Below are 18,495 nucleotides of genomic sequence, written 5' to 3' on the forward strand. Positions count from 1 at the left end.
ATTTATTTTTAATTTTTATTTTTTAAAAAATATTTAATTTAATTAATTTATTTGACAGAGAACACAAGCAGGGGGAGCCACAGGCAGAAGGAGAGGGAGAAGCAGGCTCCCCACTGAGCAGGGAGCCCCATGCGGGGCTCAATCCCAGGACCCTGGGATCATGACTGAGCCAAAGGCAGTCGCTTACCCGACTGAGCCACCCAGGTGCCCAAATTTATTTTATTTTATTTTTTACTTTTTAAGACACTCAACTGAATTTCTATTGTGTTCCAAGCACCCTGCTAAATTCTTTACATGCATTACCACATTTAACTCTCCCAACAAGAGCTATGCCCACTTTATAAAGAAGTGGAGTACCTGCCCTAGATTATACATCTAGTGAATGGTGTCGCCTGGACTGAAACTTCGGTCTGTTCACTGAAGCAAAATGTGCTTAGCACCGGAGAGTCATGGAGGAGGCGGCGTGGTCCCATGCCCTGTTGTGTTACTGATGGAGGGATGCACAGGCTGCGGTGGGAACGCAAAGGAAGCGCCTGTTACACTCCAGGGCTTCCAGGGTAAAATCCAAATCCTTTTACTTAACACATCACGACCTGGTTTCCCAAGCCCCTCGCCCTCCTACCAGCCCTGCTGGGACCCAGTCACTCCGCAGAGACCAAGGATGCCGGCGCTTAGACGTCTCCAGTTTGGTTTCGGAGCAAGGGGGGTGGATTATGGCCCGAGAGACCTCGGCCTAGGAAGCACGTCTTCATTCCCACCTTCGCCATATCCCCGCTCCTCACGGAGCCCCTACCGCACCTTCGATCTGCGCTCGCCTCCAATCCCGGCCCGCCCATCGCTCCTTCAGCGAGCCGGCCCTCCCGGTGCGGGGTACACGGAGCTGCCCGGACTCCAGCCGACGGCGCCGGAAGTGGCGGCGCCGGCGCGTGACGTCAGCGGAAATACCTGACGCCGCGGCCTGTGGTTGCGGGCTGTCGGAGCCGGTGCTCCCCTCTTAAGGTTCCCCGACAGCCGGCGGCGGAGCGGGTCTGGGGCAGCGGGGTCCGTTCCAGGACCGAGCGGGTTTGTCCGTGCGCGCCGGGCTCAGCCGGCTGCCGTGGGGTCCCGGTCCCTGCTGGGTGGCTGGGGGTATGGGGACCGCCCCCTGAGGACACTCCCCCGGTCGACCTCCAGGACCGCATCCTGGGGCTCCTGGAAGAGAAGGCTCTAAAATAGGGAGAGTTGCTAACGGGCTTTTTCACCTTCGAGGACCGCCTATTCTGCACTTCAGCCGTGAGAGGTATTGGTTTCCCTCTTTACGGAGGAAGAAACTCAGGCCCGGAAAGGTGGAGTCAGCTGACAGGTCACGCAGCTGGGAGCTGCTAGATTTAGATTCAGAGCGAGTCAGGCTGGCGCCGGCGCCCTCGCCTTTTGCCTTCTGCAGGGTTCTCAAGCTTTATGTGGGTAAAGAATCCCAGGATGGAAGGTGGGGTTAGTTAACAGTTTCTGGGCCACAAAATCAGAACTATAGCTAATTGTGTTAAGAGTTTTTGACGGTCTTGTTGAGAGAAAATGTAAGCTTCCTCTACACGTCTTGTGGGAGTGGAGTGTTGGTATTTGACTCTGGGCCATTAACTCTTTTTGGGCAGATGGCAGTCTCTGTCCTCTCCCTACCTATTAAATGAGAAGGAATTCTATACTTATCACCTGGGGAAATTTGTTAAATGTCCATATTCCTGAGCCCAGCACAGCTCAGGAGGTCTGGGGAAGGTCTGGAAATTGGTATGCTAAATAAGCCATAAAATGAGCTTGTTACCTGTGAGGACTTGAAATGTGAAGCTTTCTTAGCGCAATAAGGAAATGGATCATAGGTTGAGAACATGTGGCTCGAACCTCCCTGTTTTTGTCTCTTTGTAGCTGTGTTCCTATATTTGCTGTGAGCTAAAATTTTATTGGCAAAAATGCCAAATTAGTATTACTGGCCATTATGAGGTGTTTCTTTTCAATTAACTGAAAACTGGAAGTTAATAAAGTTTGAATGTTAGTCTACCTCCTATTGATTTCCTGAGTGACTCTGGGTGAGCCACTTAACCTTGTGGTCCTCATACATGCCCACTTAGAACCAGCTCCTACAATGCTTGTCACAAAGACAGACACTTGTATCCATCCTAAATCAGATCTTCTGAGACAGGCCATAGGTATTTTTAACAAGCTTTCAGGGAAGTTTAATTATAAGTTTAGTTATAATGGAATATGGAAATGCCCTTGGAAACTGAGTCTGAGCCGATTTCTCAATATCCGTATAGGTGAGGGAATATTACAGTTTCTTGCAGACTAATAAGACCGATGTGGTAGATCTTAGAATTTCTTAACATGTACTTTCTTGTGAAAGAAGCAAAAGTACTGTAAGATTGTTGGGGCGCCTGGGTGGCTCAGTCCGACTCTCGATTTTGGCTCAGGTCATGATCTCAGGGTAGTGAGATCGAGCCCTGCATGGGCTCTGCGCTGGGCGTGAAGTCTCTTTAAGATTTTCTCTCTCCCTCTGTCCGCCCCACTCCCCACGCTCACTCTCTCTCTAACAACAACAAAAAAATTTTAAATTTAAAAAATACTTAAGATTGCAAAAGATAAACATTAAAACCAGCAGTCCTAAGTGATTTATTAGGCTCCTTGATTGAGATGCTATGATGACAGAAATTAATTTTACATAGTCTCCAATTGCATTGAGCTTGAAAGGATTATAATGACTCCCTTAGATAGTTCACACTCACAATCCTAACTAAAAGCACTTTTTTTAAATTTTCAACAGATACCGTTGTGTGATTTTGATCAGGAATTAAATCTGAAAGCTAAGAGCAGAAGCCTTTTTGGTCAACATGGAGGACAAAAGACGGCGAGCCCGAGTGCAGGGAGCCTGGGCTGGCCCCGTGAAGAGCCAGGCCACCGCTCAGCCAGGCAAGAGCTCGTGGGGATCTTGTGTGAATATGCTTGCATTTCAGTTGATGTTAGGAGTTATTTAAAATGTAGCTGGTACTTTGATTTTCTTGATGGTCATCTTTTATTGAGGGTTGAGGTATAGTATTTCTCATATTTAGTCACAGCTCTCAAACCTTTCAGTGTGTGAGGTGGGATCTCCAACAGACTTTACTAATTAATTTCTAGGTGTCATATTGGTTATCTTCAAGTAGATTTTATTGGCCCTTGCTCCCCAGAGCAGACTTTTTGAGTCTGGTTCACGTCTATTCTTGCTCTTGATTCAGCTACCACTGCTAAGAGCCATCTCCACCAGAGACCTGGTCAGACATGGATGAACAAGGAGCATCATCTTGTAGACAGACAGTTTGTGTTCAAAGAACCCCAGCAGGTAAATTCTTATTTCTCCTACAGCATTAACAGATTTGCTTGTAAAAGCTGTATTCACATAGTAGACAATCCAGTGGTGATGAATAAATTTACTAATAAAAGGAGCATGAAAGGCCTGTAATAATAATGAAATGTGGAGTCAATTTCCTAGTATGTCTAAAGATTCTTTGTAGTCTGCTCCCAACTGATGGGCATATATAATTCCCATTTGGGGCGGGGGAAGGAGGTTATACCATGACTAGCACTTGCATTGGTTATTTGAGTTCTAACAGTCCTAAAACCATGCTGTCTTTAGTGCTAGTGTAGCACATGTCTCTGGAATTGGGTTGAAGTTTTCAGCTACTACAATGCCTGATTTTTTAGCTTTTTTTTTTCTCCCCATGGGGAAAAATTGTAAGAAACAGTGAAGATTCGCTGTTGTTAGTGACATGGAAAAAGCTAAAAATCAGGCATCTTGCTGTAATAGTGATTATATAAGTAATGATTAAAACTTATTTCTTAGTTTATCTTCTGTTTTATTTTTTAAAAGATTTAACTTAATTTATTTACTTGAGAGAGAAAGAGAGCACATGTGTATGACTCAGCAGAGGGAGTGGGAGAGAGAGCATGGAGCCCAGTGCAGGGCTCAGTCTTACAACCCTGAGATCATGACCTAAGCCAAAACCAAGAGTCGGATGCTCAACCGACTGTGCCACCTACGTGCCCCAGTATATCTTCTGTTCTCCTGGAAAGAAGGTTTTTCTAGAATTATTGGCTGCTCTGAAAATGGATTAATTCTCTTTTATTATTTTTTCTTGCCCACTAGCAACTGTGAAGTGGCTCTAAGAAAAGCAGACAAGGGTCTCTGTCTCTGGTGGGGTAGTAAGTGCTTGAAATAAAAAAAGGGATAGTTTTAAACTTGACTTATTTTTATCAGAAATGAGAGGATATAGTAATCCTGCACATAAGCCTTTCTGAGGATTAAGGATCATTCCAGGAGTAAAATCTGCCTGTTTCCTTGCAGGTAGTACGCAGAGCCCCAGAGCCACGAGTGATTGAGTAAGTAATTTGCTGCCTTTCTGTATCTGTTGCCCACAGTAAAATGGAGAGGCCAGATCTTTCCCTCATTGGGTTTTCCATCTGAAAGAGATAATGGCCCAGTTACTGTCTTAATTTTAGGGTGGGGTAGTTGTATCTTAGATGTCTTTAAAGTTGCTGTTTTGGGAAGCATTTCTCAATTTGCTGATGGTGTGGAAAATGCAACAAGATACATGTCCGTTAAACTGAGACTCTGCTGTGGATTTCCTGACCCTGATTCATTAATCTGCAGATAGTAAACTAAAATATCTCCTAGGTAAAGACAGAGGGGGATTTTCCCTCAGTCATTGAAACGTGGCATTTTGGGGTTTTTTTAATTTATTTATTTATTTTAGAGGGAGAGAGAGTGCACACAGGGAGGGGCAGAGGGAGAGAGAAACTTTAGCAGACTCCTCACTGAGCTTAGAGCCCCACACAGGGCTTGATGTCAAGACCTGAGCTGAAACCAAGAGTTGGATGTTTAACCAACTGTGCCACCCAGGTGCCCTGAAACATGGCTTTTTGAGAAGACTTTAGTCAGGTTCTATTTTACTAGCAACACTTATGAAAGCTGCTCAAAATCTAGAGGGCCTTGAATGTTCATATAATTGTTCCAGAGCAATTTAAATTCCTCTTACATTGATCTGTGTATAAAATATCATCCTTAATTTATAATTCTTCTTACACTGATCTGTATGTAAAATATTCTTTTCTGAAATTAATGAAAGATGCTTTGTGGGGTGCCTGAGTGGCTCAGTCAGTGAAGCGGCCAACTCTTGATTTCAGTTCAGGTCATGATCTCAGGGTGGTGAGATTGAGCCCCACATCAGGCTCTGTGCTCAGCTGGGAGTTGGAGCCTGCTTGAGATTCTCTCCCTCTCCTTCTGCCCCTCCCTCTGCTTGAGGCTCTCTCTCTCTCTCTCTCAAATATTTTTTTTAAAAAAGATGCTTTGATTTCTCTTTTCCTTCTGATAGAGATAAATTGCCTATAGAAAGCGTCCTTTTATTTTAACAAATTAGTGTGTTTATTGCTCATGAACAGTCTGTTGGGCTGTTTGGCTGTTTGCAGGTTGACTTGTATAGCCTAGAAAAATTTGAAACTAACACGAATGTCATTATACTTTGAAAGAAGGTATATAGTTGTGGCTTGGCCACTAGTTAGCTATGTAACTAGTCATTAGGTACATTAAGGCCATCTTTCTGGACTTTAGTTTCCTTGTCTGTAATATTAAAGGTTTGGACCACACGATCACTTAAGGCAGAGTCTGGTGGCTCTGACAGTCTTGGATTTGTTTACGAACACCAGTGTGACGTTGCCTCCATTGGTAATAAAGAGAATAAACAAAACCATGAAACTTGTTACTAGGTACAGATGGGACATTCAGGCTGAAAAAATGGGCAGCTGTGAATATTCAAGTCAGAGCAAAATGACAACTTCTTCCTGCTTGACCCCAATGTTGGTTAATTCTGGTTATCTAAAGTTAGCTCTGTTAGATTTTTATTTAATAGCCAAAAATGTCACCCATATTTGAAGTGAGCCAATTTCTAAATATGGCCCAAAACATATCACACTGAAACATTGTATTCACACTCTGGGAAACTATAATCAACTCATCTAGAGATGTGATAAATGTATATGACAATAACTCTGCCTAGATTTTTGCTCAAAGGGGTTCTCACATCTGCCTAAGAGCCCAGCTCACAGATCACAAACTACTAACTCACATGGCAGAGGGTGATGTGAAAACTGTCCCTTTATGTTGTTCTCTGTAACTTACCTCTGTCCGAGAAGGGTCTGACACTGTTATCTTGGTATAGGAACCTATGCAGTCTGGGTCAGTTTTCTCACTGTGGCCTTGGCCACCCTGCACATCTGGAACAGTTTTGTACTTTTGCACATTAGGTTAAATTCTAAGCTTTTACTGCCCATCTACAATGTGTGAGGCCCTGGGAAACAGAACAGTAACCCATTCCTTGCCTCTCAGTAGCCCACAGTTTAGTAAATGAAATAGACATGTAATCAGATAAATTGCAGTCATGTATATTATAAAACAGTAGACTTGTAGTAAGGTCTAGTGGTAGCACAGAGGATGAGATGGTTAACATTATTTGGGTGTATTAGAGGTCAGAAAAGTGTTACAGAAGGTGAGGCTGAACTGAGATTATGAGGAATGAATTAGAATTTTCTGCCAGACCAAAGCTCGGGTGGGTTGGATTGGGGGTGCTGGATGTGGGGAGGCATTCCAGTTTGTAGAAAAGCAGGATTAGAAATACTGTGGTGTGGGGCACCTGGGTGGCTCAGTTGGTTAAGCAACTGCCTTCGGCTCAGGTCGTGATCCCAGGGTCCTGGGATCGAGTCCCACATCGGGCTCCCTGCTCTGCGTGGAGCCTGCTTCTCCCTCTCCCACTCCCCCTGCTTGTGTTCCCTCTCTCGCTGTGTCTCTCTCTGTAAAATAAATAAATAAAATCCTTAAAAAAAAAAAAAGAAAGAAATACTGTGGTGTGGAGCGCCTGGGTGGCTTAGTGGGTTAAGCATCTGCCTTCGGCTCAGGTCATGATCCTGGGGTCCTGGGATCGAGCCCCTTGTTGGGCTCCCAGCTCAGCAGGGAGTCTGCCTCTCCTTCTCCCTCTGCCCCTCCCCCTACTAGTGCTTGTCTGCTTTCTCTATCAAATAAAGAAAATCTTAAAAAAATACCATGGTGAATTCAGGAGATTCCAAGCAGCAGTGGAGGATCATAAGTGGATGGGAGCTGTCAAGAAGTGGAGCTACATCATGGGGACCTTGAATGCAGTGCTGAAAAGTTGGTGGGGAGCCTTTGAAGGATTTTAATCAGAGCAGGAACCTCATTAGACATGTATCTGAAAGCAACAGAAGTTCAGAGCCCTGAGATATATTTGCTATCTGTAAATGCTCCTATTCCAGAGTCTCCAAAGAGATGCTCTCTTTGGTACCCCTTTGTGTGATAGATTTCTGGACCATATCAGCCTAAATTATGGATGAAATATAAAGGGGTAGAATCATAATTTATTTTATTCTAGTCTTTGTCTCCATAGCCTGATCCTCTCAGGATTCAATTCCCAGTGACATCAATTATCTGCCACCCTCTTGCACTTCATCTCAGTGGTGGAACAGGTGGGGTTATGCTTCCCTCATAGTGTATCCTCATTCTGAAATGATATTGGTGACCAGAAGTTTGGGAATTGCAAAGCACGGCTCTTCCGCTGGGTGGAGGCTATTATTTGGCTGGTACTAACAAGTCTGTTTTCTTAATTTCTGTAGCAAAGAGGGTGTGTATGAAATCAGTGTATCACCCACAGGTGTATCTAGGTAAGTACATCCTCCCTAGAAAGTGACTATATTATTGAGTTGTAGTCTCTTAAAATATTGTGCTCCTTTACTTGAAACAGGTAACCTCTGCCTCCGAAATTCTTGGGGAGTGAGAATTTAGTACTATCTCTTTTTACATAGCATTTCTAACTTCAGAATATTTTTACAGCCTCTCTTTCAGGTACAGTAACTATTACTTCTGTAGTTTTTCAGATGGCCAAAGAGATTGAGGACTTTTTCCAAGTGCCACATAGTAACTTAAAATTTGAGTTGATCTAGCCTCCACTTCTTTGCTCTGAGTGCTACATATTATTATTATTACATCATGTAATATGTATTACTACATTTATTGTATTAGTCATACTACTACATATATTTATAACATATTATGTTAACCCTTAATCTGCATGAGTGGATTAATACCTTAATCTACATTAAGGTAAGTTTTAGTAAAGTTAAAGCATATACAATTTAGGGTATAGCTGGCATTAATCCTTATTAAAAACATTTTGAGGGATGCCTGGGGTGGCTCAGTTGGTTAAGTGTCCAACTCTTGGTTTTGGCTCAGGTTGCGGTCTCAGGGTCGCGAGGTCGGGCTCAGCATATAGTCTGTTTGAGATTCTTTCTCCCTCCCCCTCTGTTCCTTCCCCTGCTTGCACACGCTCTCTCTGTCTCTCTCTCTCTCTGAAATAGATAAAATCTTAAAAAAAAAAATTTTTTTTGAAAGCATTCCCTTAATGCAAGAATATACTAATTGTCACTATAAAATAATTAAGCATTTAAAATAAATATATCAGAACTTACATATCTAAATGAGTTGCTTAGAAAGAGCTTCAGAACCTCCCTTTCAAAGCAAGTTTAATAATCATGCGAGAAACCCAGTTGCATTATTTTGGTCGCATCTCATTGTCAACCAGGTATGGCTTCAGGAAGTGAGCTTTGGCTCTTTCAAAAAATCAAACACACCTCCAGAGAGTGAAGTTCAACAGAATGTTCCAAGGGCTTTGAGAACATTTCTTAAGAAGGAAAAATGATTTTGAGCTGACTGGGCATTATTGAAGTAAGTGTATATTCAGTGAGAGAAAGAACCCTCATTTGGAAATGTTTATTTTGATACATTCATAAAAGATCGCTTTCCCTACAATTGGCTTAGTCTCAGAAGATAACCAATTGTTAAAATAACACAGGGCCAGGCATTTTATTACTCTACTTTTCATAGTGAGCCTGTGAGGTGGATATCATTTTTGTGTTTCAGAAAAACTAAGGTTCAGAAAGGTTAAGTAATTTGCCCAAGGTTTCACAGCAGGTGGTGGTAGAGCAATATTTGAAGCATGTCTCTAAAAGCCCTCATGCATTCTTTTTCCTTTATTGTCTCTTTCATTTGTCTTAACATGAAAGTTTTTTATTTCACATTTGGAACATCATGACCTGGTGATAATTAGGTTCTGTTTGCCATGAGACATGTGGTAAGATGATTTTGTCTACCCAGGAGGAAGCATCCAGATTAACTTCCTCCACTAATGCTTAGAGACTAGCCCATCTTCTCTGTGTTTTTTTTTTTTTTTTTTAAGATTTTATTTATTTTGAGAAAGAGAGAGTGCACGTGAGTGGGGGGAAGGGCAAAGGGAGAAGGAGAGAGAGAATCTCAAGCAGACTCCACACTGAGCGCGGAGCCCCTGAGGTGGGGCTTGATCCCAGGACCCCGAGATCATGACCTGAGCCGAAATTAACAGTCAGATGCCTAACCCACTGAGCCACCCAGGTGCCCCTCTTTTCTGTGTTCTTTAGTTAATAATGGTTCTTTCTGCATCAAGGGTGTGTTTGTATCCTGGCTTTATTGACCTAAAAGAAGCCGACTGGGTATTGCAACAGCTTTGTGAGGTCGTTCCCTGGAAACAGAGAACTGGCATCAGAGATGGTAAGTACTGTCTGAGATCGCACTTGTTGCTGCCTGGTCTCCCTTTCTAGAATGTTTTCTGATACTGTTGTCTCTTTCACCACACCCAGTCTTAATTAAACAGATTTAAAACCTAACAGACACCCTAAGGATGATTAGGGATTTGCCAGCCAAAAGGGACAGGGAAGAGTATTCCAGGCAGAAGAAACAGCAGGTGGCAGGCTCAGAGATCAGAGCGAACAGGGCAGGAGCATGGAGGTGGCAGTTCAAGGAACCAAAGGATGTTTGGTTTGGCTGAACTGTGGTTGATAGCTCTCTTTTTGAGTTTGTTCATTACCTTTATTACTTTAAATAGTGCCAGCTTTCCTCTTTCTTCATAGAAACTTCAAGAACTTTCCTTTTTCTGATTCTATTTGGCATATGTTCTTTTATGATCCTTATTACCGGCTTTTTATTCTCATTTTAGTTTCACTAGAAGAGTCCAGTGTCTTTTAGTTTCAGCATCTGTACTGTCCTGAGCTTGTAAAGATTACCTGACTTGGATCCTGCTCCCTCCTCTGTGGGCATCCAGGGGCCGGCAGTATCTGCTATACCGGAGGTGGCCACTGGAGGACGTCCATGCTCTAGCATAAAATCTCCTTTCTGGACCCTTGAGTGAATTCAAATTTTCTGTGAAGAAAGAGGCAAGGCATACTGGCTTCATTTTTGTGACTCAGACATCAGAATAGGGGTCCACTTTTTCTCCTGACTCCACAGTAGGGCTTTTGTTGGCCAAGTTGGCCTTGATTGCTGCCTTTGTCATTCAGAGTAATTGTTAATTTTAAGCAAGTTATAGTTAAGTAGTTTTCTGATTCTTGGTTTTCTGATCTGTAAAATGGTATAATAATACCTACCTCGTAAGGTGGTTGTGATAATTAAATGAGATCCTGCCTGATAAGTGCTTAGCAGAATGACTGGTACACACTCAGCCTTCAGTGAATGCTGGTTGCCTTTATCATTATTGTTCTTACTGTAGCAGTTGATACCAGTTGTGGGGGAGAAATAGCAGATCTATGGATAACTCTCTTTTAGATAAATTGGACATCAAAAACTTCTGACTACAGCTTTGTGCTGTGGTTGGTCAAAACCCCTTTTTCTTAAAATCAAAAGGTGGCACGTTGATGAACAGTGTGTCTTGTTTCTTGTATGGATGTTGGTGTCACAGATTCCTGCCTACAAGGGTTCAGACTTCATAACCTGCTTTTTTTAGACCCTCCCTAATCTGAACTGTTCTGCAGTGTGACTCCACTCTTATTTATGTCCTCACTGACACACGTCACACATAGTCTCACCTCAGAGCCTTTGCTGCTATGGTTTCTGCCAACACACCTTCTCTTGTCTTCTTTCTTTGAGCTCTGACGCGTTCTACTCGTGAAATCCCATGTCCTCTAAGAACATGGAACCTTGAGTCAGAGCCCATCTTCACTCTGCCTTTGTATTTCTCATGGTTTGTTGCACATTGCATGGCACTCAGTAGGCACACCTTAAATAGCATTAAACCATTTCAAAGGCCCTGTATTTTCTTTCTTAGATGTAACTTACAAGCAACCAAGACTTACAGCATGGTATGGAGAACTTCCTTACACTTACTCAAGAATCACTATGGAACCAAATCCTCACGTATGTTGGAATATTGTTGTTGGTATGGTTTTATAGACTATGTACTATAAATGTAGAGTACTGTAAAATAACAGTATATTATCTTGTAGAGTTGTATGATGGTTCCTAGTTCCAAAAATTCTCTGGGTTCAAACACTGAGTCTTTGTGCTTATCATTCTCGGTGTGTTTTTTTATCTAGAGATGAACTCTGAGGATGAGAAAAAAATTGGAGCTAGAATAAACTGGAGCCAGGCACAAGGATTTCAGGAAAATGAACCATTTCTTCAAATCTTCCCCTTTCCCCAGCTTTTCTGGCCGTAGCCTTCTGTGTACACCCTGCCTGGTACACATTTGCTTTGGAGCCAAATTCTTATGACTGGCCAGTGAGGTCAGAACATCTCTTTCCATTTCTCAGGCTCTTTTGCCATTTGTGAAAAAAAAAGTCTCGTGTTTTTCTTGTTGACTTTATACTCATTCTGTGGCTGCAGTTTTTAGGCTTTAGAAATCTTATCGTGGCTTTGGCTTATTTCTACTGTTTCTTTTGTTTTTAAAAATTTCCATGACAGTAGACAAGGAGATTCTAGTATATAAATTAAGCTTGTCCAAAGCATAGAGTTAAGGTCCAAGAAACAGCTCCCTGTTTAGTTCCTGGAATCTTGCCTTTGGCAAATAATTTTATGCTTTATTGAATGAGACTTTGAAGAAAATGGAGTTTTTCTTATGACACAGGGATAAACAGAAATATGACACATTTTAGAGCTTCTAGTAATTTGTAATAATAAACTCCCACTTGGCTACAGTGTTCAGGGACAAAATATTGATGGGGGTGGAAGTGGGGATGTGGCTTTTTCACATAAGATAGCTCCATGCTTTGGTTTGTAGGGCTGCATTTAAAATGTGACCCAGGGAAGTGCTGAGACCCTTTATAGCTGAGGTTGATTTGGAAACATGAAGAGAATTGAATTAGACCAATCCAACAGATGGCTGGCCATGTTTCTGTCAGAATTAATTAACCTTCTTGTCAACAGTCATAGCAGAGAAGTTGAGGATTAAACAGGCTCTAAGGAAGAAGTTCTTTCCCATCACTGTAGTTAATCTTTTAGAACAGGATTTCTCAACCTTGGTATTATTGGTTTTTGGGCTGGATAATTCTTTGTTGTTGGGGCTGTCCTGTACATTGTAGAATGTTTAGCAGTATCCATGATTTGTACCCAATAGATGCCAGAAGCACCCTTCACCCAGTTGGGACAACCAAAAATGACTCCAGATGTTGCCAGACATTTGCTGGGGGGCAGAATTGCCCTTGGCTAAGAACCCCTGCTTTAGGGGCGCCTGGGTGGCTCAGTCGTTAAGCATCTGCCTTCGGCTCAGGTCATGATCCCAGGGTCCTGGGATCGAGCCCCGCATCGGGCTCTCTGCTCTGCGGGAAGCCTGCTTCTCCCTCTCCCACTCCCCCTGCTTGTGTTCCCTCTCTGGCTGTGTCTCTCTCTCTCTCTCTCTCTCTGTCAAATAAATAAATAAATAAATCTTTAAAAAAAAAAAAAAAGAACCCCTGCTTTAGAATAAACATAAGGCACATCAGATAGGCTGAATATTGTGGCCACTTATGCTTTGAAGACATTTTGACAACTCTTCAAAAGAATTTTTTAATGACAGTCTTTTTCTTACAATGTATGTAATGTGAATTTATTTTCAAGAATTTTAGAAACTACAGATAAGCATGAAGAATATTAAAATTTTGGGTAATTCTTCCACCTGATGTTTGGCTCCAGTCTTTTTATTTTTTAAAGTAGGTTCCATGCCCTACATGGGGCTTGAACTCATGACTCTGAGATCCAGAGTCAAGTGCTCTACCAACTGAGCCAGCCAGGTGCACCTCCCCCCCCACACACACTTTTTTTCATTTTAGGGAATTGTATAGAGAGAATTTTTCTATAAAAATATCAACTGTATACTACATTTCATTTAACTGTATCATTAACATATCTTAGTATCATTAAATATTCTTTTACATCATATTTAATAGCTATGTAGTATTCCATAATCTGTATGTACATACCATAATTTATTCAAGCAAGCTTTTTTGTTGGATATTAAGGTTGTCAGATTAGAATTCTTTTATTTGAATTTGGCTGGCTCATAGCTTTGTGTTTATTGCTAAAAGATTTAGTTTGTTTATATACCATCATGAACAAAATCAAAAGAGATGGGCGCCTAGGTGGCTCAGTTGGTTAGGCGACTGCCTTCGGCTCAGGTCATGATCCTGGAGTCCCGGGATCGAGTCCTGCATCCGGCCCCCTGCTCAGCAGGGAGTCTGCTTCTCCCTCTCCCGCTACCCCCTCTTGTACTCTCTCTCTCTCTCACTCTCTCTCTCAAATAAATAAAATCTTTAAAAAACAAACAAAAAAACCCAAAAGAGATGTCTTTTTCTCAGATTTTGTAAAGGTATATATGTGTGTTGGGGGTTCTTGTTTAATTTTAACTTGTTTAATTTTAAAATTATTACCTCAAGCTTAATAACCTAAAGCGCAGGAGCAAATTCAGTCAGAGGTTATTAAACTTCTTTTAGTCTTTTTTGAACTAAATCTTATATGGACCCAATGTATGAAAATAAAGAAGTGCCTTGACTAGCTGGGAGTCCTACCAGCTTGACCTCTCCTTTCTCCTACTGTAATCCCAGAGACACCTCTGTGGTACCTAAGACTCTACAAAACAGTTTTTGAAAGCCACTGAATAGGTCCTTTTACTTCTGTGATTCATATTTTCTCATACTCTTTTCCTCAAATGTCTTTTAAGGATAGAATATCTTCACTGAACAGTGAGATGATGCTGAATTTTTAATTTAGACATTCAGTTCTGAGGGATCTGTATATAGAGTATTGGCTGGAGAGTCTAAATTAATCCTCTAGTTCATTATCCCCTTTTTTTCTCCTTACTTCACCACCAAAAATAACCAGTAAAAATATATACCCACTTAGAAACATAATGCAAACTTGGAGTTATCACAGTACTCAGTCCCTAAGCAAGTCAGGGAAGTGCTAATTAGTTTCTCAGTCACATTGCAGAAAAACTATCTTCCTCTTTTACATTCTTGTTTTTCTTGCTAAGTGTATAATTCTAGCATCTGATCTTTGTCTCCGTGAAGATAAGCTTAAAGCCATAAAATAAATAGGAAATACAGCCTGCTAACATTATTATGAAATTTCACTTTGAAATTTATTCTCTTGAACATAGGTTAGGTTAGTAACATTTCTATTTTACTGATCTAAGTTTGGTTTGTTGTTATCGTTGTTTATTTTAAAAAATCCTCTGCTTAGAATGTAATGCTAATATCCATAATAAGGAATCCCAGTTTACCACGATTGCTACATCGCAGCAAAGCTGAGTGATTCCCACATATGCTTCCTTGGCAGTTTTACCTGACAGTAGCCATGGGATATACTTATAATATTATGCTTTCCTTTGCTGAACATGTATTCCTTCATTACCATACATAGAACATGACTTTGAAGGTGTTCTCTAAGGTAGAGTTTTTAAAGTAGAATTGGTGGATCCCTGGAGGGGTCCACAAAGTCCTTTTGGGGAGTGCACAGGTCAAAACTATTTTTTTTTTTTTTAAAGATTTTATTTATTTATTTGCGAGAGAGAATGAGAGACAGAGAGCACGAGAGGGAAGAGGGTCAGAGGGAGAACCAGACTCCCCGCTGAGCAGGGAGGCCGATGTGGGACTCGATCCCGGAACATGACTTGAGCCGAAGGCAGTCGCTTAACCAACTGAGCCACCCAGGCGCCCCGGTCAAAACTATTTTTACAATGATATTAGGAGTGTATGACAATTTCACTATGTTGAATTTGCACTGATGGTACGAAAATAATGGTGGATAAAAAACTTCTGGTTAAAAATAAAACAAAAACAAAAAAACTTCTGGTGCCTGAGCATGAATCAGGTCATTGTCACCGAACTATGCTAGTGCTCATGGTATTCTTCACCACCATGCACTTCCAGTTAAAAAAAAAAAAAAAAAGGCTGGTTTCATTTAAGAACATTCCTCAAAGCAGTAAACATTATTAGTTTTATTAAATCTCAATATTTGAGTTCCTGTCTCTTTAATAGTTTGATGAAATGGAAAGTATGCATAAAGCACTCCTGCTACAAGCCAAGTGTGATGGTTTGTCAAGGCAAAACACTTGTGTGATTCTTTAAGCTATAGCTGAACTACCTACTTTTATCATGGACCATTTTTGTTTGGAAGAACAACTAGCAGACAAACTGTAGTTATTCAGGCTTGAGTATTTGGTAGACATTTTCTAATAAATGAATGAAGTGAGTATCCCTTCAAGGAAAACAATGGATAGGATTTGTTACCTATAAAAGTTGGGTTTTCAAGAGAATTAGAATTTTGGAAAAAGTCATATCTGCCCCTTTGATCCTGACCTCTTTCTATTACTTAGTCTTTTCTGATGAGATCAGTGGTAATAGTAAATGGATATGGTTTTTTAAAATTGTATAATGAAATGTGTCAACAGTAATGTCAGTCTGCATTACTCATTGGATCAATATTTTCCACATGACCAATGCTTGATGTTACAGAATCATAAAAGATTAAAAGACTCATTCAAAGTGCAAGCGGGACCAGTAGATTTAAATGTAAGAGAATATAACAGAAGTTTGTTGATATGGTTTCCGATTCCACACTGCAACTAGTACTTGTTGAGTTTTGGTGTAATAGCAAAGAGTATCCACAATTATTTGGAAAGGCTGGAGAAGACTCCTGTCCTTTTCTAACTACATATTCATGTGAAGCCAATTTTCTTCATATACTTCAACAAAAACAACATATTGTAACAGACTAAATGCAGAAGCAGATGTGAGAATCACCTCTTCAGTGAAGCCAAACAGTAAAGAGATTTGCAAAACAGTGCCATCTTCTTGCCAGTTTTTTGTATTGGAAAATAGAGTTATTTTTTGTAAAATAGTATTTATGTTAACGTGTCATGGGTTTGTATTTTTTTAAGTGAATTAACCAATAGTTTAACTTTTTTAAGTATTAATTTTTAATAGGATAAACGTCATAGTTGTAACCCATATAAACAGAAGTTCTTTGAGGTCCTCAATTTTTGATAGGGGTGTGAGAACAACTGTCATAAAAGGAAGCTCTGTAAGTACTTGAGGTTTCTTGGAGGAAGGACAGAATTCTAACAAGAACTAATACAAGCTATGCTGATTGTAGCTACCAACTACAACCTAAGGTCGGGTCATAGCTTCCTATAGTGTGCGTAGCAAGACGTGAGTTCCAAATATAAATGGCGTAAGTGAACCAGGAGCTCAGGAGGCAGGGCTGTAGTATCTGTTTAAATCGTCTATAGCTCACAGCCCATGTAGTTATCAAGGCCACGTTGTGATTCTATTCTGTAGAAGGTTTTTTCCCTTAGGTTCTATTTTTAGGGAGTTAGCCACTCTGGAAATACTAAATATCTTTTTTTAAAAGCAATTCTGTCATTCACGATAAAATAGGAGTCGAGTGAACAGAGGGCCACCCAGCACTCCTCAGACTTCAGTCTGTACCTGCCAACTTCCTGGCAGCTCATCGGCTGGGGCGGCAGGCCGGGCTCCGGTGAGTATTCTCCTTCTCTTTTTTTATGTTTTTCTTGCCTGCTAATAGTCTGTGAAAAAAGTAGTGCTCTCAAAAGCTCCTGTTTTCAGATTTAGAGAGTAAGAGTACGTGTTTTATTGTTGAAACGTTTTCAACTGATTGCCTCCCCCATGGTTAACTTTGGACTCCCTTCGTTCATTCATTCATTCATTTACTTACCCGACAGAAACTGCTTGCCTTGTGCCCAGCGCCGGGGGCCTGTTTCTGTTGGGTGGAAACGAACAGACACAATCCCTGTCCTCATGGATACAGGGGATAGACAGATATTACTAATTATTGAAATAATTGGAATTATGATAGATGCTGTGAAGGAGGGCTTATAAAGGGAAGTCTCAAGCTAGTACATGCGAGATGGGAACGGAAGGTGGTGTGAGGAAGATGCCCCTGAAAAAGACTTTATTGTATGTAAGTCTTCTGCCTCTTTTCTGTGAGGGAACATTGTAAGCATCTTCATTGCCTTCTGAGCCATCTTCTGAAATACAGATGAACCTGTAATTCTTTCAGAAAGAGGAAATTCAAGCCAAAATATCAGAGGTGGTGGTCTGTCCAAGTTCACGTGGAGAAGCAGTGACTAAACTATATAATAACTTTAGTTTTCCGTCCCAGCTTTTACCTGTATTACATGACATTTGAGGGACACGAAGACTGTTAATTTTCTTAAATCAAAAAAGTATAGGACCTTAGAACTAAGATAGATAGAAGGATAGTAGGAACTCAAAAGAACAAACCTCAACCAGATTATCTTATTATCTTTGTGTCTTTTTCTTACCAAGGTTCCTGATCATTTAGCTAATAAATTAAAGCAGACCCAGTCAGTGTGGAAAGGCTTATAAGGCTGTGTTTAGAATATGACCTAATCCAGACCAAATAGTTAGTGTGTCAGTGCTCATGTCTGTTCTTCATCAGATATGCTGTTTCTAAGAACATAGTTAATGGACTGGGCTATTTTCCTGACATGTATTTCAGTTTCCAAGCATGGTATTTTGAAGCATATTGTTTTATTTTATTTTATTTTTTTAAATATTTATTTATTTGAGAGAGACAGAGATAGTGAGAGAGAGCTTGAGCAGGAAGGAGGGGGAGAAGCAGGATTCCCGCGGAACAGGGAGCCCGATGCGGGGCTCGATCCCAGGACCCCGGGATCATGACCCGAGCCGAAGGCAGAGGCTTAACCATCTGAGCCACCCAGGTGCCCTGCATATTGTTTTATTTTTGCATTTACGCCATTAAGCAGCTTTTGTTGGTATAATTTCCATTGATTAGGTTTTCTTTGGTATGTGTTAGCAGGGGATTGTCAGTTGCCAGTGACTTACTGAGTGAACTCGCTCCTGAGCACTTTGAATAGACTGCACAGTTTCATTGGTGATTAGCCTTCTCATATACCAGGAGTACCATTTGAGAAGCAGACAACCCAATGTTTGGGTATGGTTATGCTTTTATGTGCAGCTTCCACTCAGTTAAAACCCAGTTAAATAAATTATATGAAAAATTCATCCTGCCCTTGGGAAGACTCCTGTTATGTGAATAGCAGAGAAACACCATGTGTCTCTTTTTTTTTTTTTTTTTTAAGATTTTATTTA

At 41.0% G+C, this 18,495-nt stretch overlaps 1 protein-coding gene across 1 annotated transcript in view; it reads left to right on the forward strand.

Annotated features, from left to right (window-relative positions):
* The first annotated feature begins 945 nt into the window (after window positions 1-945).
* The window catches only part of ALKBH3 (alkB homolog 3, alpha-ketoglutarate dependent dioxygenase), a 34,297-nt gene continuing 16,747 nt past the window's right edge, over window positions 946-18,495 (forward strand). Inside the window, exons 1-7 of the mRNA XM_035013711.1 lie at window positions 946-1,279; window positions 2,789-2,934; window positions 3,240-3,343; window positions 4,346-4,380; window positions 7,678-7,725; window positions 9,540-9,643; window positions 11,193-11,308. Coding sequence (XP_034869602.1) covers window positions 2,856-2,934; window positions 3,240-3,343; window positions 4,346-4,380; window positions 7,678-7,725; window positions 9,540-9,643; window positions 11,193-11,308 — 486 coding nt within the window. The 5' untranslated portion in view covers window positions 946-1,279; window positions 2,789-2,855. The remainder of the gene's footprint in view (window positions 1,280-2,788; window positions 2,935-3,239; window positions 3,344-4,345; window positions 4,381-7,677; window positions 7,726-9,539; window positions 9,644-11,192; window positions 11,309-18,495) is intronic.

The sequence above is a fragment of the Mirounga leonina genome, unplaced genomic scaffold (assembly GCF_011800145.1).
Source record: "Mirounga leonina isolate KUSES-001 unplaced genomic scaffold, KU_Mleo_1.0 Mir_166, whole genome shotgun sequence".
Lineage (NCBI taxonomy): Eukaryota > Metazoa > Chordata > Mammalia > Carnivora > Phocidae > Mirounga > Mirounga leonina.